The sequence below is a fragment of the Aptenodytes patagonicus genome, chromosome 1 (assembly GCF_965638725.1).
Source record: "Aptenodytes patagonicus chromosome 1, bAptPat1.pri.cur, whole genome shotgun sequence".
Lineage (NCBI taxonomy): Eukaryota > Metazoa > Chordata > Aves > Sphenisciformes > Spheniscidae > Aptenodytes > Aptenodytes patagonicus.
The window spans coordinates 220912080-220926933 of record NC_134949.1 but is presented as its reverse complement, the minus strand read 5'-3'; the positions used below and the strand labels follow the sequence as shown (position 1 = coordinate 220926933).

The window sequence follows — 14854 nt, the reverse complement described above, 5'->3', positions numbered from 1 at the left end:
TCTAACGGTTGTCAGATGGTTGCTCTGAGCTCCTGCTATGCCTTAAGTTAAGATGGGATCTTCCTGTCAGCAGCCCACCATTATATGGAGCTGTACTCATTTTTTTCTTTGTCTTCTGTGATAAGACACTGGGGCATATGACGTGCTAATTCACGGGCTGTGGGTCACTTCCTTCATTAGCATTTATATAATGCCTTTTAATTAGCATATCCCTTTCTGATTCCTTGGGTTTTGCTGTCAGACGTTTTTAAAGATGCTGCAGTAAAACTTTACAAATGATTTCTCTTGAAAAATTATGTTTTGTTAATAAGCACAGTACAATGCTCATAACACTAATCTCCCCATGATAAAGATCAAACTTGTTATAAAAAATGGTGAATTTGGGAATATAATTTTTTGTAAAACATTTCCTCCTGCTGCCTACTGTAAGCTTTAGGGGGTGAGAGGCCCTCTTCAGGACACATCACAGAATTACTTCCCTGGAAGAGTCAGTGAAAAAAAATTTGCAAAATTATTTTGTCCCTGCCCATGGCAGGGCGGTTGGACCAGATGATCCTTAAAGGTCCCTTCCAACCCAAACCATTCCATGATTCTATGATTCATGAATAAATACATAAGTTCATACGGAGTGAAAACCTAAATTACTGAAGTTAAAAAGAACTTGTACCGAGTCCATAAACAAATCAATTACATAAGAATGAAGATAATGAGAACAGTAAAGAGATTCTAGACCTGCAAGGACTTGTGTAAGGGATACAAGATTTCCTTCTTCTGTTGGAGACCAGCAAATGTCAATGAGTTTACATGAAGTCTCTTAGCTGTTACTAAACCCATGAGAACATAAAGTGAAACAAATTCAAGCATGACCAATGAAGTCTTTTGATGTTCATGGAAACCTGCTATACAAGGTTAGACCGATTAGTGCAATGACTGTAAATGTTAAGTGTAGACAACTAAAGTCACAGTCACTCCAGTGAAAGGGTTCATTTAAAATGTAATTTATTACATCAGAGTAGCAATCTTAAGGATTGCACTAGACATTGTGGCAAATATGTTCAAGGTTCATAAGCCAGTTTATAAAAGTACAACCTGTAATAATTTAAACTTGTATAGAAACATTAATTCAAAGTGTTTAACAAATATTAATTAATTAAGCTGTGTTACACCCCACTGTGAGCCTATGGGTAAGTCAAAGCATTCGTATCTCAATTTTACAGAAGGTAAGTGCAGAGAGATTGATTTGCCTGAGGTCACACAGCAAGTCAGTGGAAAAACTGCAAATAGAATCTGCAGACTGAAGTTCTCGTTTCCCTGTTTTTACCACTCACATTACACTTCCCACTAGTAAAATGAAGGGGAAGAAAGAGGCGGCTGAAGTGGTGAGACTTGGAATATCGTTAACCCAGTTTTCTACATGTTCTTGCTTTTTCTGCAGTTTAGGCACATATCAAAGGAGTAGATTGGTTTTAAATTCTTTGTAACTTTATTCCTTCTCCATCTATCCTTTGCATGCTTTCTCTTAAGTGCAAACATTTAAATACTTGATAACTTCAGAAGTAAATATAGCTGGGCAGTAAGAGACAAACCTCTTGAGTTTCAGGCATGTAACTTTACACAGGCAACTTCTGTCCCCTGCAGCTCGTGTGATGCTCTGTGTTTGCCCACTGCATGGACACGGTCCTTCGGTGTGCTCGTTGCCCTTGCTTAGCCTGGCTTGTGGGCAGGCAGCCAGCTGCACCAGAAGTGCGGGTGGGAGATGGAGACTGCAGCCCCGTAGTCGCGTATGTTTGACTTTACAAAGCTCCTCACCAAAAACAAGGACTGAGTTGTGGCTTAGTACCTTTCAGGTTACCTAACGGACATATGATACCACGCACTAGGGAAACCGGGGTTGTGTGCTTTGGTATCAGAATAAAGTTCGTTATTGAGTATGGAAGGTGATGCCCTGCTGAAAAGCAGAACCTTGGGCTAAGCAGATACGTACTGTTCCACTAAAAGGAGACTGTGAGGTGTTTGCAGTGAAAGGGTAAGAGAGGTGCAGAGGGGAAGATGTTCCTAGGTGAGACCTTGAAGTGAAGAGATTAAAGGAGGTAAGGAGTCACTCTGGTAGGTGAAAGAACTGGGAAGAAAGGTGGTGTTTTAATGCTTTGTCTTAGCTTTATATTTAAAGTGGTGTTCAAAAGGGGTTGGGTATGAAGATGCTTCTTTGTAGGCTGAAGAAAAAGGCCAGGAAGCAATTGTTACTAATTCCCTATAGATTGCACTGGGGTTTTCCTAAAAATGCTCTTACATTACCTTTGGAAAGTGTGTCTGATTTGGATTTCTTGCTCTTGGGGTTCCAAATGGACCACTCCCTGAAGCTTTACACAAGAATAAACTAATTTAGCATTACTGCATTTCCCAGGTATGGCTCATCAGCATTTTCTTAAGGTAAGGGCTGGGTATCTGAGATTCCCACACCACTGAGTGACAGACAGTGCGGTGAAAGAGGGAAAATGCTGGGAAGGGCATGAGACTAATGTGTGACATTTCTTGTGCTTGGAGGTCACATCAGTTCATCATGACATACTGTGTGTCCAGCCTATTCTCAGCACAGACAGCATCAATCACACAAGTGTCTTTCCTTTGGAAGCAGTTGGAAAAAATGTAATATACCCTGAATTACAAGCCTTGTGCAGGTATCTGCTTCGTGATGACAAGTTCTGCATGGTATGGGGTTTCAAATTAGTTTGGGGGAAGGAGGAATGACGTTGTTAACAATCCATGGTAAATAGGAAGGCAGAAATTCACAGTGTAAAGAGGCTGATGCAGATGTTCCTGTGCTGAGTTTGTTATCAGGTGTGCTATAACAGCAAAGTTGTAAATCGCCATGTGACTGCAAGTGTTGGAAAGTAAAATATGTAAGTACCTTTCAAAAGATCAGGTCCTTGGGATATAAATGGTGAACAATGTGCGTTAGACAAGCCACTCCCTTCCTGGCCTTCTCCTCTCCTTGGAGGGCAGCTAGGGCACTGTGTCAGGTAGGCTGGAGGGATGTCCTTGCCGTGCAGTTTTGAGGGCCTTTGCAACATCAGCTGTATTTTAAACTATTTGATGTGAAAGAGCCTCTCAGGTTCCTGCCAAGCTATTGGTACCTCAGTCCTGCATTGGAGCTGTGGTGGTCTTCATGCTGGTACTGCATTGCTGTGTGTCTGAACGCTCTCCTGCAAGGACAAACTCATCTCTTGGTTCTGGCAATGGACATGTCTGATTAGAAGATATATACATACCTACACACACATATATATACACACACACGCTCCATGTTCCCCTTCTCTTTTCCTGTTCAGAAGATGATGCTTTAGTTCTTTTTAAAAACAAATTGCTTTCACCAGAAAATATTAAGAATTTAGGGAATGCATAGGAGGGATTACAGTCAGCGAGTTGAACCTGTGAACAGCTGTGATTAATCCTGAGGTGACTTAATCACTCTGTTCCTAACTCCCCCCAGGATTTCTGTGCTTGCCCTAAGGCTGCTTCAGCTCTCCCTGGAGGAACTGCTGGCACATGTGGTGTGTGAAGCCACTGGCCAATGCTATCAACCTGGGCTGGCACCTGGGAGCTGCAGATCTGGTCAAATGCCATAACTTGACCCCTTTGCCTTCTGCACAGCCCCAGCTGCTTGTGCTGCCTCGTGTGCTGGAGCAAAACACCTGAGGGAGCAAGATGGGGAGGCATATCTTTCTGGTTTTTAGAGTTTCAGCAAACTGAGTGCTGCTGGGAGGTATCTGATGGGGTGGCCCTTGGCTGGGCTGCTGAGTATCTTCAGCTACCCCAAAGCCTGCAAGGGTAGCTAGATCTAAGAGCTAGATCTTCCATTTACCCTACCTACTCCCAACCTATTTACGCTCAGCTGCAGTGGAAAAACCTATATAAAACTAATTTGACTTAGAAAGGATTATAGAATGATTCATCCTTTTCTGGTTCTGGTCTGGTATACAGTATTTCCCTTCATATTCTGTGGGAAATTGGCTTTGCAGCTGGTTCCTTTCCAAGATTAAAAAAAAAAAAAAAAAGTGGGGAAATATATAATCTCTTTTTTTGCCTATTACTCTTGCCTCAGAGATGAAAATACACCTGCAGTTTTGATATTGTATTTTACAGTCAAATTTTGACAAATTTTCTTAATTATCCCTATTTAAATCATATCTCGAGCACTTGAGCAACAAACGAAATCACACAATAAACAAATGATATAACTGAACAGTTTTCCAGTATTGAACTCTCTATTATAGTTGTTTAAGTGCATGTTGGAACTGTTCAGATGAAAGTCTGTTCATAACTTCTGTGACCCACAGTGGGGCTGCACGATCCTCCAACAGAATCAGAAATGCACAGTAATAACTGTTAACTGCTGCACAGAAACAAGGGAAAATCTCTCCAGTAATGGCTTTGCATCCAACTCTCCACACAATGAATAAAGCCTCTTCCCGAAGGTATACGTTATTGTTGTCCATAAATAACTTTCACAGTCTCTGACTGCTACATGCAGAGCCATACTGCCGTGGTTTAACCCCAGCTGGCAACTCAGCCCCACACAGCTGCTCGCTCACTCCCCTCTGGTGGGATGGGGGAGAGAATTGGAAGGGTAAAAGTGAGAAAACTCGTGGGTTGAGATCAAGACAGTTTAATAGGTAAAGCAAAATCTGCGCATGCAAACAAAACAGAACAAAGGATTCATTCACTGCTTCCCATCGGCAGGCAGGTGTTCAGCCATCTCCAGGAAAGCAGGGCTCCATCATGCGTAACGGTTACTTGGGAAGACAACCGCCATCACTCTCAATGTCCCCCCCTTCCTTCTTCTTCCCCCAGCTTTATATACTGAGCATGACGCCATATGGTGTGGGATATCCCTTTGGTCAGTTGGGGTCAGCTGTTCCAGCTGTGTCCCCTCCCAACTTCTTGTGCACCCCCAGCCTCCTCGCTGGTGGGGTGGGGTGAGAGCAGCAAAGGCCTTGACTGTGTGTAAGCACTGCTCAGCAATAACGGAAACATCCCTGTGTTATCAACACTGTTTCCAGCACAAATCCAAAACACAGCCCCATACCAGCTACTGTGAAGAAAATTAACTCTATCCCAGCCACAACCAGCACTGATACACAGTGCTGAAAAAAAGCTGAAGGTTTGTATTTAAGCTTATAGGAAAAGAACTTGAAACAAACCATCATTTTTCAAAGAAAAGTATCATTTTATGAAAGGTCTATTCTGAAGCACAGGAAACCTTTCCTTGGCCTCTTAGTGCTTCCTTAGCTGTCACTTTTGAACACTTGGTAAAATTAACAGCACTTTCTGTTTACATAGTTTTCTATCGTAAAAAATTCTGGGACAGGTTCAATTATACGCCTGGTTATGTGGAGGTGCAAAGCAGCTAGCGTGTGCTTGTGATCCTGCTCCAACTCTCGCAGATTATGCACTGATTTGAAGGCCCTGGCTAGCATGTTTAAGATGAAACCTTGCTGCAGGATTTGGGGTTTGTTGCTCTGCTCTTGTGCAGCTTAAGCTTCAGAAACAGAATGAGCAGAACCGAGTGCGGCATTTACTAATTTAATCTACTGTGCCCACTTTCAATTGTGTTTCTGTGCATTATTGAACCTGTCTCACAGCATCTTTTCTTGTTCCACTGAAAACACAATTAGCAATCATAGAAGTTAACCATAACATATTGTCAATGGCGAATGCTCAAATCCAGACTGCGATGCTTATATATGAATAAGAGGTTAGAATATATAGGCAAAATGGTAGTAATACACTCAATATCATCACTGAACAGGCTTAAATACTGACTTTACTGTCTGACTTATCACTTTCTAGTTTTCACTTGTTAACATAAACATCACTTACATAGAGAGGGCTGCAGCAATTATTTTGTCTTCTCTGTGCACAGCAATCTGTGTTGAATATTTTATTCTCCCTGGATTTTGGACAGCTGCCTTTGAGGCAGATATTCCTAGCTGAGAAGTTTGAGAGAGCTCCGATTGTGTTTTGGGTGTATTACAAAAAACGATCGTGATACTATTGTACAGCACATCCAGAAGTATTTAAAAACATTTTTTTCCCATACATCTAAATGACTATTGCAAAGGTCATTAATTACTAAGCATTTAGTTATTTATTACAGCATATAGAGTGTTTCAGAGCTTTTTTGATAAAAGGATATAATTTTGCTCAGGTATGTACCGCTTTGTAATGGTTCCTGCCCCAAAGAGTTTACAACCTAGATGTGCAAAGGATCATAGGATTGTTGGATAGTTCAGGTTGGAAGGGACCTCAGAAGGTTACCTGGGCCAAATAGAAGGGATTTGCCTGAGCTCAAGAATCAAGAAAGGTTAATAACAGAAACCGTATTTCTTGCTGCCTACTTTGGTACATGTTCTACCAGAGTATGCTGCTTTTAATAGATTTAGGAACATTTATCAGCTGTAGGCATTTGGCAGAAGACTGCAAGCACCGTTTCACTGCCTGCATGGAATAGAGAACCCGTTCTCTCCTTCTGTGGTAACTCTTGCTGTTGGGTTGGCATCTATGTTTCTCATGCACCAAAAGCTTATGTTTGAAAACCTTGCCACAGGGCTCCTAAATTTCATTTTGACTTGACATATCTTGGTGTTACCCCTGCCAACTGCAAAAAATAAGCCTTGAGCTTTTCCTTTATTTTGAATCTCACACCACCTTTATTAGTGCAGACCCAAAGCAAATATGTGTGGAGCCCTGGGGATGAGATACAGCTGAAGTGGGAAAGGCATCTTTGACTGCTGCTGCACTGAGGGATGCTAATGGGGACAGGTTTGAGCTCACCATGACCGTAAAGCTATGTACCAGCTTGATAACTGGAGATCTGCCATCTCTCACGTAGGGTCTGTGAGAAAGCTTTAGCTGAAAACTCATCCCATTTCAAGTTAAGTATTTTCTTCTCTTACTTTTTATTTTCTCTCTCTTACAATGGCTATTTTACTCAATATGGAAACATTTTGCTTGAAAAAAACACAAAACATAGTTGCATTTGGTGAAGCGTGTTATTTAACCTCTCTTTGGACTGCTTCCATGGGCAGGGCCTTTAAAGCCCTTTACTGGCAGGCTGGAACGATCTCTGATCACTTCCCTGCTACTTCTACTGCGTGAATTGGTTTTCCTTCTTGAACAACATCCTGCACAATCCTCCTTACTCCTACCTAATAATTCAGACCAGATGGCTGAAGCTGACCCAGCATAATCTGCTCCCCAGGATATAAATGATGCCATTTAGACATACGCTGTAATGTTCCTTCCCTTAGTTAAAAAAAGGACTTGCAGCAAGAGCCTGTAACAATTGACTTTATTTTGATTTGCAGTGTTCTGCCAGACAGTAGCCATTTGTGCTGGGTTACACAACATTAAAAGGTACATATCAGACACTATCCTACACATAGAGAAAAAGACTGTCCCAAATTTCCTGGAAAGGAAACAGCTTGCGTTTGCATGTTGCCTTAGAACCCCATTCCACCTTGTCCCTGAATGCCCTGGAAAAACAGATGGGAGTTATACCGCAAAGCAAGTCAGGGCACTGGCACAGCATAGGAAAAATGAATTCCATGGCTAAGGACCTCTAGAAAGAGGAGAAAAAAAACCCCTTTTATTTTTATCCTACAGAATATTAGTTCCAATTCCCAGTTTGGGTCTATAGAAATATGATGCACAGAGAACTCGTTTCTTGGGTAATGGGATTCTACGTTGTTAATGATATTACAGTTAATTGTAAACATGTACAGCCAACTGCAGAAGCAACAGACAATTACTGCGGGTACCAGAATATTGGTACCATTTCTAAATAGTCTCAAGACATCACCTACATAGAGTGAAGAGGGGTGGTAGCAAGATGTATGTCACAAGGAATTCCTCTCTCAATGCTAAGCACAGATGAAGGTAACAGCTTTTGGAACAGCCGTCAGCACAGTGTACTCTCTTCCTGGAGGTCAAAGCATGCTGTGGTGGGTAGCTGTCTGCAAGTTCAGTGGATTTTGGATAAGGTTTGGTGCGTGGAGTAGTTCGCACTGCTCTGTTACAAGTGGCCACATGTACCGTCAAGTCACTGGGGAGGCAGCATTTGCTGACACATGCAGTACAACTTCAGGCTAAGTGATGTACAAGATTATCCTTTTAAGCTTAATTGTTTGTGTTCTATAAAATATAGATGGTATCAGAAAGCCTGGCATCAGCTTGTTTGTCACTGGAATACAGACTTTCCTTTCCACCCCTCATTTTTGTAAGTGCAAAAGAGATACAAGAGATTTTTCTCTCCACTCCTGCTCTGGCTTTCTTTATGCCCCCTGTCTTCTGAATCCTAACTGAGTTTGGCGCCCTGCAAATCTATCCTCACTGTATAGCTGCGTTGTAAACCTGCACCAGCTCAAGTTGAGCCGCTCTGCATTTTGCACCTTATTACCTTGGAAAACCCATCTTTTGATATTCTCGCTTCCTAACTCTTTGCATCAGTTAGGTACATGCAAAGTGCAGCTACAGGTCAGCTGGTGTTAAAGAGATGTATTGGGGTAATCCCAGCTGCTCAGTGTACCGGGATGCATGTGCCTTGATGGCTAAATTTCTGAATGTGCATAAAAATACCGAGATACATTTGGTACCTGCCAGTGCTTCTCTGTATAGGTGAAAACCATACAGGTGCCAAAGCTATCTCATATACTTCCTCCAGCCTTGGGGCAACCAGCTGGATTATGCTGATTTATACAACTGAAGATGTGTCAGTAGTGAAGAGGTCTCCAAGATGCATAAATAAAGGAGCAAATCCTGACTTCTTTTCCCTTCTGACTTTAAATCACACCAGCTAGGTGTGATTTTAGGAGCTTTTAGGAGTGAGTGGCTCCTGTCTCATTGCTAGCACACCGGGGAATTGTTCCAGACTTGCTCGTGCAGCTGCATCTACCCTTTCCTGCAAAGAGGACTTTTTAAAATGGAACAACGTTGTCCTGAATCCACCGCTGATTCTGGAGCCACTGTAAGTGGGTTATTGATTAGAAAGGGATGGACGCACCTGGTGTGCTTGTTTGTGGGCTTCCACAGTTCAACCCTGCTGGTTTGCTTCTCTTTGAGGCCTTGTGCAATTTTCTCAGCCAACACTATATGGTTCTTCATGTTTGTTTTGCTTTGAAATGAAATGAAGTATGAAAATGTATGTATTTATTATTCTCTTCCTTTAATCTTTGCCAAGAAGTTAGTCCTCTCAGACCTTTAATCATCTGTCTTTGTCTGAATTCCCTTCACTTTACTTCTATCTTCTGGTGCTGAAGTGCTTACAGATGACTGAGGAATTGTATTGCTTTATCTTATTTTTCCTCATTAGAATGCTGGCGAAAGCCCATGGTCACAGAAGACAGAAAGTGGTTTAGGCTATTCAACACTTTTGCCTTTTCAAATTATTTAACCCCTTTGCTATGAGAGTTGTAAAGTGTTACTATAATGAATGGATATTGTGATGTGTATGAATTGGAACAGAAATTGCACTGGAATAATCGCAGGGCTGCAGCACCAATCACTCAAAAGTCAGGGAATGGCAGAGTTCAGGCAGCCTGTTCAGCTTTGCCTGATCACACGTTTTTCTTTCTATGTAGCTGCTGTCTGAAAGAAAAGTTGCTCTTCTACGTGAATACGACATTGTGTCTTCTCCAGTTCTTATTCTTTGTCCAAATTATTTTTGTTTAAATTTAGAAAAAAAAAAAATTAGGTAAGAGTGAGCACAACTCTAATTTGAGCCTAAATAATTAATATTTTTTTTTAAATGATAGTAGAGAAAACAAGACTTCACACTGAGAAGTGGATCCAGCTTTAGTAAGAGAAAGTGCTCCCTGGCATATCTATAAAGGTTAGACTCTGCTCACTCTTGCACAGGTCTGTAAGAAAGGAGAAGGGGGGGTCCTTGAGTTTGCCTGCAGAGCACAGGCGCGGATTTACAGTATACTTCTCCATGGGCATTTGTAAAGTGATACTGATGTGTTCTCTACCATGCTGATGTAGAGAAAATTTGTTTACCCAGTTCCCCAGTGATGGAATTATCCAAAATAAAATATATCATGGTATCTTTAGGATTGCTTCATATTAGAATATATATAATTTCTTGTATGAAATTTATCTTTATACAGCAAAACTGACAAAACATTTGGGCTAGGCTAAAGGAAGAGCAAGCGGAATTTATTAAATAAAATAAATCATCTCTTAAGAAGTAAGTGAACAAATTCAGTAGGACCGAAAATCCAGTAAGATTCACAGACAATTTAAACAAACATGAATTCATTGCTAAACAAAATGTTTGGAGTGGTACAGAGATTCGAACAGTTCATCTGGAGAGGTGTTTTGTGCTCACAGAGTTCATCAATAGTAATATTGCCATTTCTAAATGAAATCTGAACTTGTTTTTATGGAAGGGAGGGAATATAGTGCCAAGAAATACTCAGTACAGATTTAATTTGTGTAAGATTTTAGTGTCTTTGTTGAACTATCTTCCTGTAAGCCCCCACTAGGAGACAGACTGCATTTTGGTCATTTTACATAACAATTGCCATGCTCTCACAACTACTTTTTATGACCTTGACTCCAAGCTTGATCCTACAACTGCTTCATCTCATCACCTCCTTTATACCTCTTTTCCCATCATCAGTAGTATTCATCCGTTTCCCCTCCTAGTATAATTGCACCTCTCACATAATGGAGATAACTCGATAGAGCAGGTTTTACTCAGAGCAAATTACAGATCCTATTTTATGCTAACCTTGATTGACTGCAAGTTGCTGGCTGCCCTTGTTCCATAGAAATGGCAATTTTAGCTTACGGAATAACAAAGCAACCAACTAAGTGAATCCTCTGTGCTTTCTTCTGTAACCTGCATAAGTACACTGAAATGCTCTTCTCTGCACACCAGTGATCATTATTCTAGTGAAAGCAACCCACGGCCTCCTCAGAATAGATAAGGACCTTTACAAAGAGACTGAGTTTTTAATATTTATTTTGCACACGTGCACACACATGCAAATGTGGCTCACGCATTATTTTTAAAGAAAACATTAGGGCGAGGCAGTCTTTAAAGTTAGAGTGAAAGCACTGTTCTGCTGTTCCTTGACTGACTACTGTCAACCCAATTAATACTCTGATAACCACAGCTACGCCAGCTGAATGCCACTGCCAGAGGGCAATTTCTAGTTTATTTCTGCAAAGTATTTATCTAGAGATAATTACATATTAGCCTGATATGTTTTACTTGCAGTTGCAATACAAATTAACCTGGCATCGAACCATGTATTACAACTGTTTGCAGTTGTACTATGAGCATTCAAAATGACCGTAAAAAATCCCCCCAATGAGAATGGAGAAACTTCCATTCTCATTGCAACTATCCTATAGCTTTTAATTTTAAAAATAGGTCCTAGTTTTAATGGTGGAATTAAATGTTCTTAGCAATATAAAGCATAAATTCTTACAAATATATCTGTGAAATAGAAGTTAGCATATACTTCCTATGGATCACAGTTATTAATGTTAAAATTAAAACTTCTGATAAGTTTTTCCCATTATATGTGAGAAATAGAGTACATGATGAGTCAGAATGTTGTAAAAGGAGTTAGAAGAAAAGTTCAATTTCAGTTGTTACTAAAGAGGGAAGAGAGGCTTCTAGATATCTGGCCAGAGACTTCATGTGAGGACAAGCACAGACCCAGCTGAGTAGTTTTGGTTGGCCCTTGAAAGATGCAGAAAATCAGAGTGCCTCTGCTGCGTGCCTCTCTGTGCCTCCTCCTGCTCTTTCACATGCAACCCAGTTCAGTCTCCTCTTGTGTGAGACAGCATAAAACAAAAAATGCAGATGTACCTCCACGGCAGGTTATTTATTATAGTTAGAAACGATCTCTTCCTGGCCCAGATGTGGGATCTGACCCTGTATGACAGTATCCCCAGCTGCCTCTGAAGTTCAGACATGACCCAAATATTTTCCTCTTTGCCAGGCAGGCTCTATGGTTAATGCTGGAAGAATTTTCTTTTCTGGTCAAAGAAGCTTTCCTGGGGAGCATACTCTTTACTTTTAGACATGCTGGAGCATCCTGGGGTGTTTGGGCTCCTGATATTGTCAGGTACAGATTTATCACAGCTTCCGTTAAGAAAAGTTTCCTGATTGTCTGGTTACCTTTGGGCTACTATTAATTCGAGCCAATTTAGGGTAACATACAAACGGGACATTTCTTCACAAAATATAAAATAAACAAACACAGCCACAAATGTTTATGAAAGACGTTGTGTAAGTACAGTAAGCTTGATTTTTCCCTATAATTTCTTCACCTAATACCAGAAAGGTTTTTGTGTCCCCTTCTTTTCCTTTCCCGACACCTACCTGTCGAGGGTCATGCCTTCCCACATTCTTCATGCCTTAGGTAGCACTCATTAGAGAGAGACACTTATTGAAAGTACGGTAGTTTTTATAAACAGTCTCTCCTTTGAAGTCCCAGGGGGGGTCCAGGTAGATGCAATCTTCCTCCCTGGAATGGTTTTCTTCCTTTCTTATCCAGGAGAAAGTCTGTCCATTGTTCTTAATTAAAATAACGTGATGGTTTTTTCTTCTCTGGTGAATCAAATATCTCTGTTAGACAATGTGTCACCTCCTGAATGTGACTATCTGACTAAAAACTTCTTGCCCCAAGGAAGGGAAACACTTTTTTTCCCCGCTTCTTAGGTCATTACATGCACGGGTTTCAGTGAAAGTGCTTTCATTGCTGGATCTTGTATATCTGTTCATACTCCATGGAAATAAGTGTGATAGAAACATCTGAACAGGCTATTAAGACCTGGCTTGTTGCTTACTCTTGGTTGAAACCAAACATTAACTAGCCACGTCTGAATGACAACAGGTTGAAGTGATGAATCCACAAAGTCTTCCTTTAAGTTCTGCGTCCCACTTAAAAAAATTCCCAAATGCACCTGTAGATAGGGCTGGCAGTGGCTCAGGTGCCTGGGATGGGTGTCTGACAACGAGCTTCTCTTAGGGTATTTTACATCTGCAAGTTTCTAGTTTACCGGTTAAAATGATCTGTGACTGACTTCTCCCTGTAAAAGGGTCTGTTCTACCTATATTGTTCAGGTGTGCATGTAACATGTTCTTTGAATCTCTTCTTATAAATATTATTCCTTTACTTCTTTGAAATGATTTGTAAAGACCTCTTTAAAATGAGAATATACCTCAAGAATCCACTGCCATTTTAGAAAACAAATTTGCATATCGGTGCTTTCTGCTAAAACTGTAATGTTTATCATTGTGATGATAATGTGTAAGTATATATCAGCCAAAGAAAAACACCAGGGATTCAAAAGCCAACATGTCAAATAACGTCTTTACTTGTTCCTCTTTACAAACAGATATTCAAGAGTTTTATGAAGTGACACTGCTAAATTCCCAGAAAAGCTATGAGCAAAAAATAGAAGAAGCAAATCAAGTTGCAGCGAAATGGGAAAAGGCAACATCTGCTACAGACCACGAAAATCTGCAGAAAAACCAAGAGGTAATTTAACAGATTAAGAATTAAAATATATATAATGAGTGAGATGTTTCAAGCCTGAGAAAGACCATGCAATCAATGATTTATAAGATTGAAAGAATGGCCTTAATTAAGGAATTAGATTAGGATATGGAAGACGTATAATGTTATCCCTCTAACCTTGAATATGTCGCTAACTGCTTCATCCTTTCAATTGGCATCTGTCAAAGGGGAAGTAAAAAACTTTCTTTTTCTTATCCTTGGTGTACTTCACCTGATACTTCATGTCTGTGGTTACCCCCAAAAGAGAATATATCTCCTCTACTTGCTAATTACCACTGAGGTTATTAATACTCCAGAGATTGTATCCTGTGTAAAAAAATTTAATAGGACTTTTCAGATTTCTGGGACTGACATTGGGCTGAACTTTTCCGTAGCCTAAGTGCACAGAGATATCAATCAAAATAGTCTCTGTACAAAGAATAGATATATAGAAGAAGGTTATAAACCTTTGCTTTTCTTCTGTAGCCAGTGGAAGGATTCAAAACCTTTCTTTGTCACCACTGGCTCTAATCTGCCTCTGCCTGCCTCCAGATTATTACTAACTAAATTAGCAATCTAAATTAATTGCCTCCCACCACGTTTGTACTTCAAAGACAAAAACAAAACCCACAGAACCAAGCAATGAATTCCTCTGTTCTTAAACAGTGAGACAGAAATAGAGTGGGCATGGGCTGCAAACTGCAAATCTCCAGACCAAAATCAAAGATGAGGGAAATGTATAAAAATTTCCGTTGTTGTTATGGTTCAAAAGGAATTTGAAGTTTTAAAAGTTGTTCCAAGACACTTTCCACAGACATGACTATTTTTAAGAGCTTTCCTCTTTTTAAATGTAAAACCCAGAAACAAATTGTAGTTCTACATGACATTTTATATGTGATTCTTTAAAAAGATAAATCAGAATTGCAGACAGCTAGAACAAAACTCTCTGAAGAAATGAAGAAATTTATTGTAAAAATTAATTAGCAAAAGAAGCTTACAGAATTAATGAAAACAAGCATTCTGATCTTGAGTGAAATCAGAACAAATGAGTCTTAACATTAATGTAGGATATATCCCATGAATGATTTAACGTTTGGGTCCCAGCTTGAAGACACAGCTAGCTAATCTCTGTCTTTTTTTTTGCACAGAGCTGTATGCTTTAAAATGGTAAAAGTGTATCCCAGCATGTTTATCTCTTGAAGCACCTGAGTAAGACAGTGGATCATAGACTATATTTTCATTCCAGCCTCATCAAAGTATTTGACCCTCAACCC

General features: G+C 40.3%; 1 protein-coding gene across 6 annotated transcripts in view; it reads left to right on the top strand.

Moving 5' to 3' along the window:
- The window catches only part of DLG2 (discs large MAGUK scaffold protein 2), a 1063600-nt gene that overhangs the window by 117715 nt on the left and 931031 nt on the right, over positions 1-14854 (top strand). For all 6 annotated transcript variants that reach the window (XM_076328370.1, XM_076328369.1, XM_076328371.1 and 3 more), the window contains one exon: positions 13420-13562. In XM_076328370.1, coding sequence (XP_076184485.1) covers positions 13420-13562 — 143 coding nt within the window. The remainder of the gene's footprint in view (positions 1-13419; positions 13563-14854) is intronic.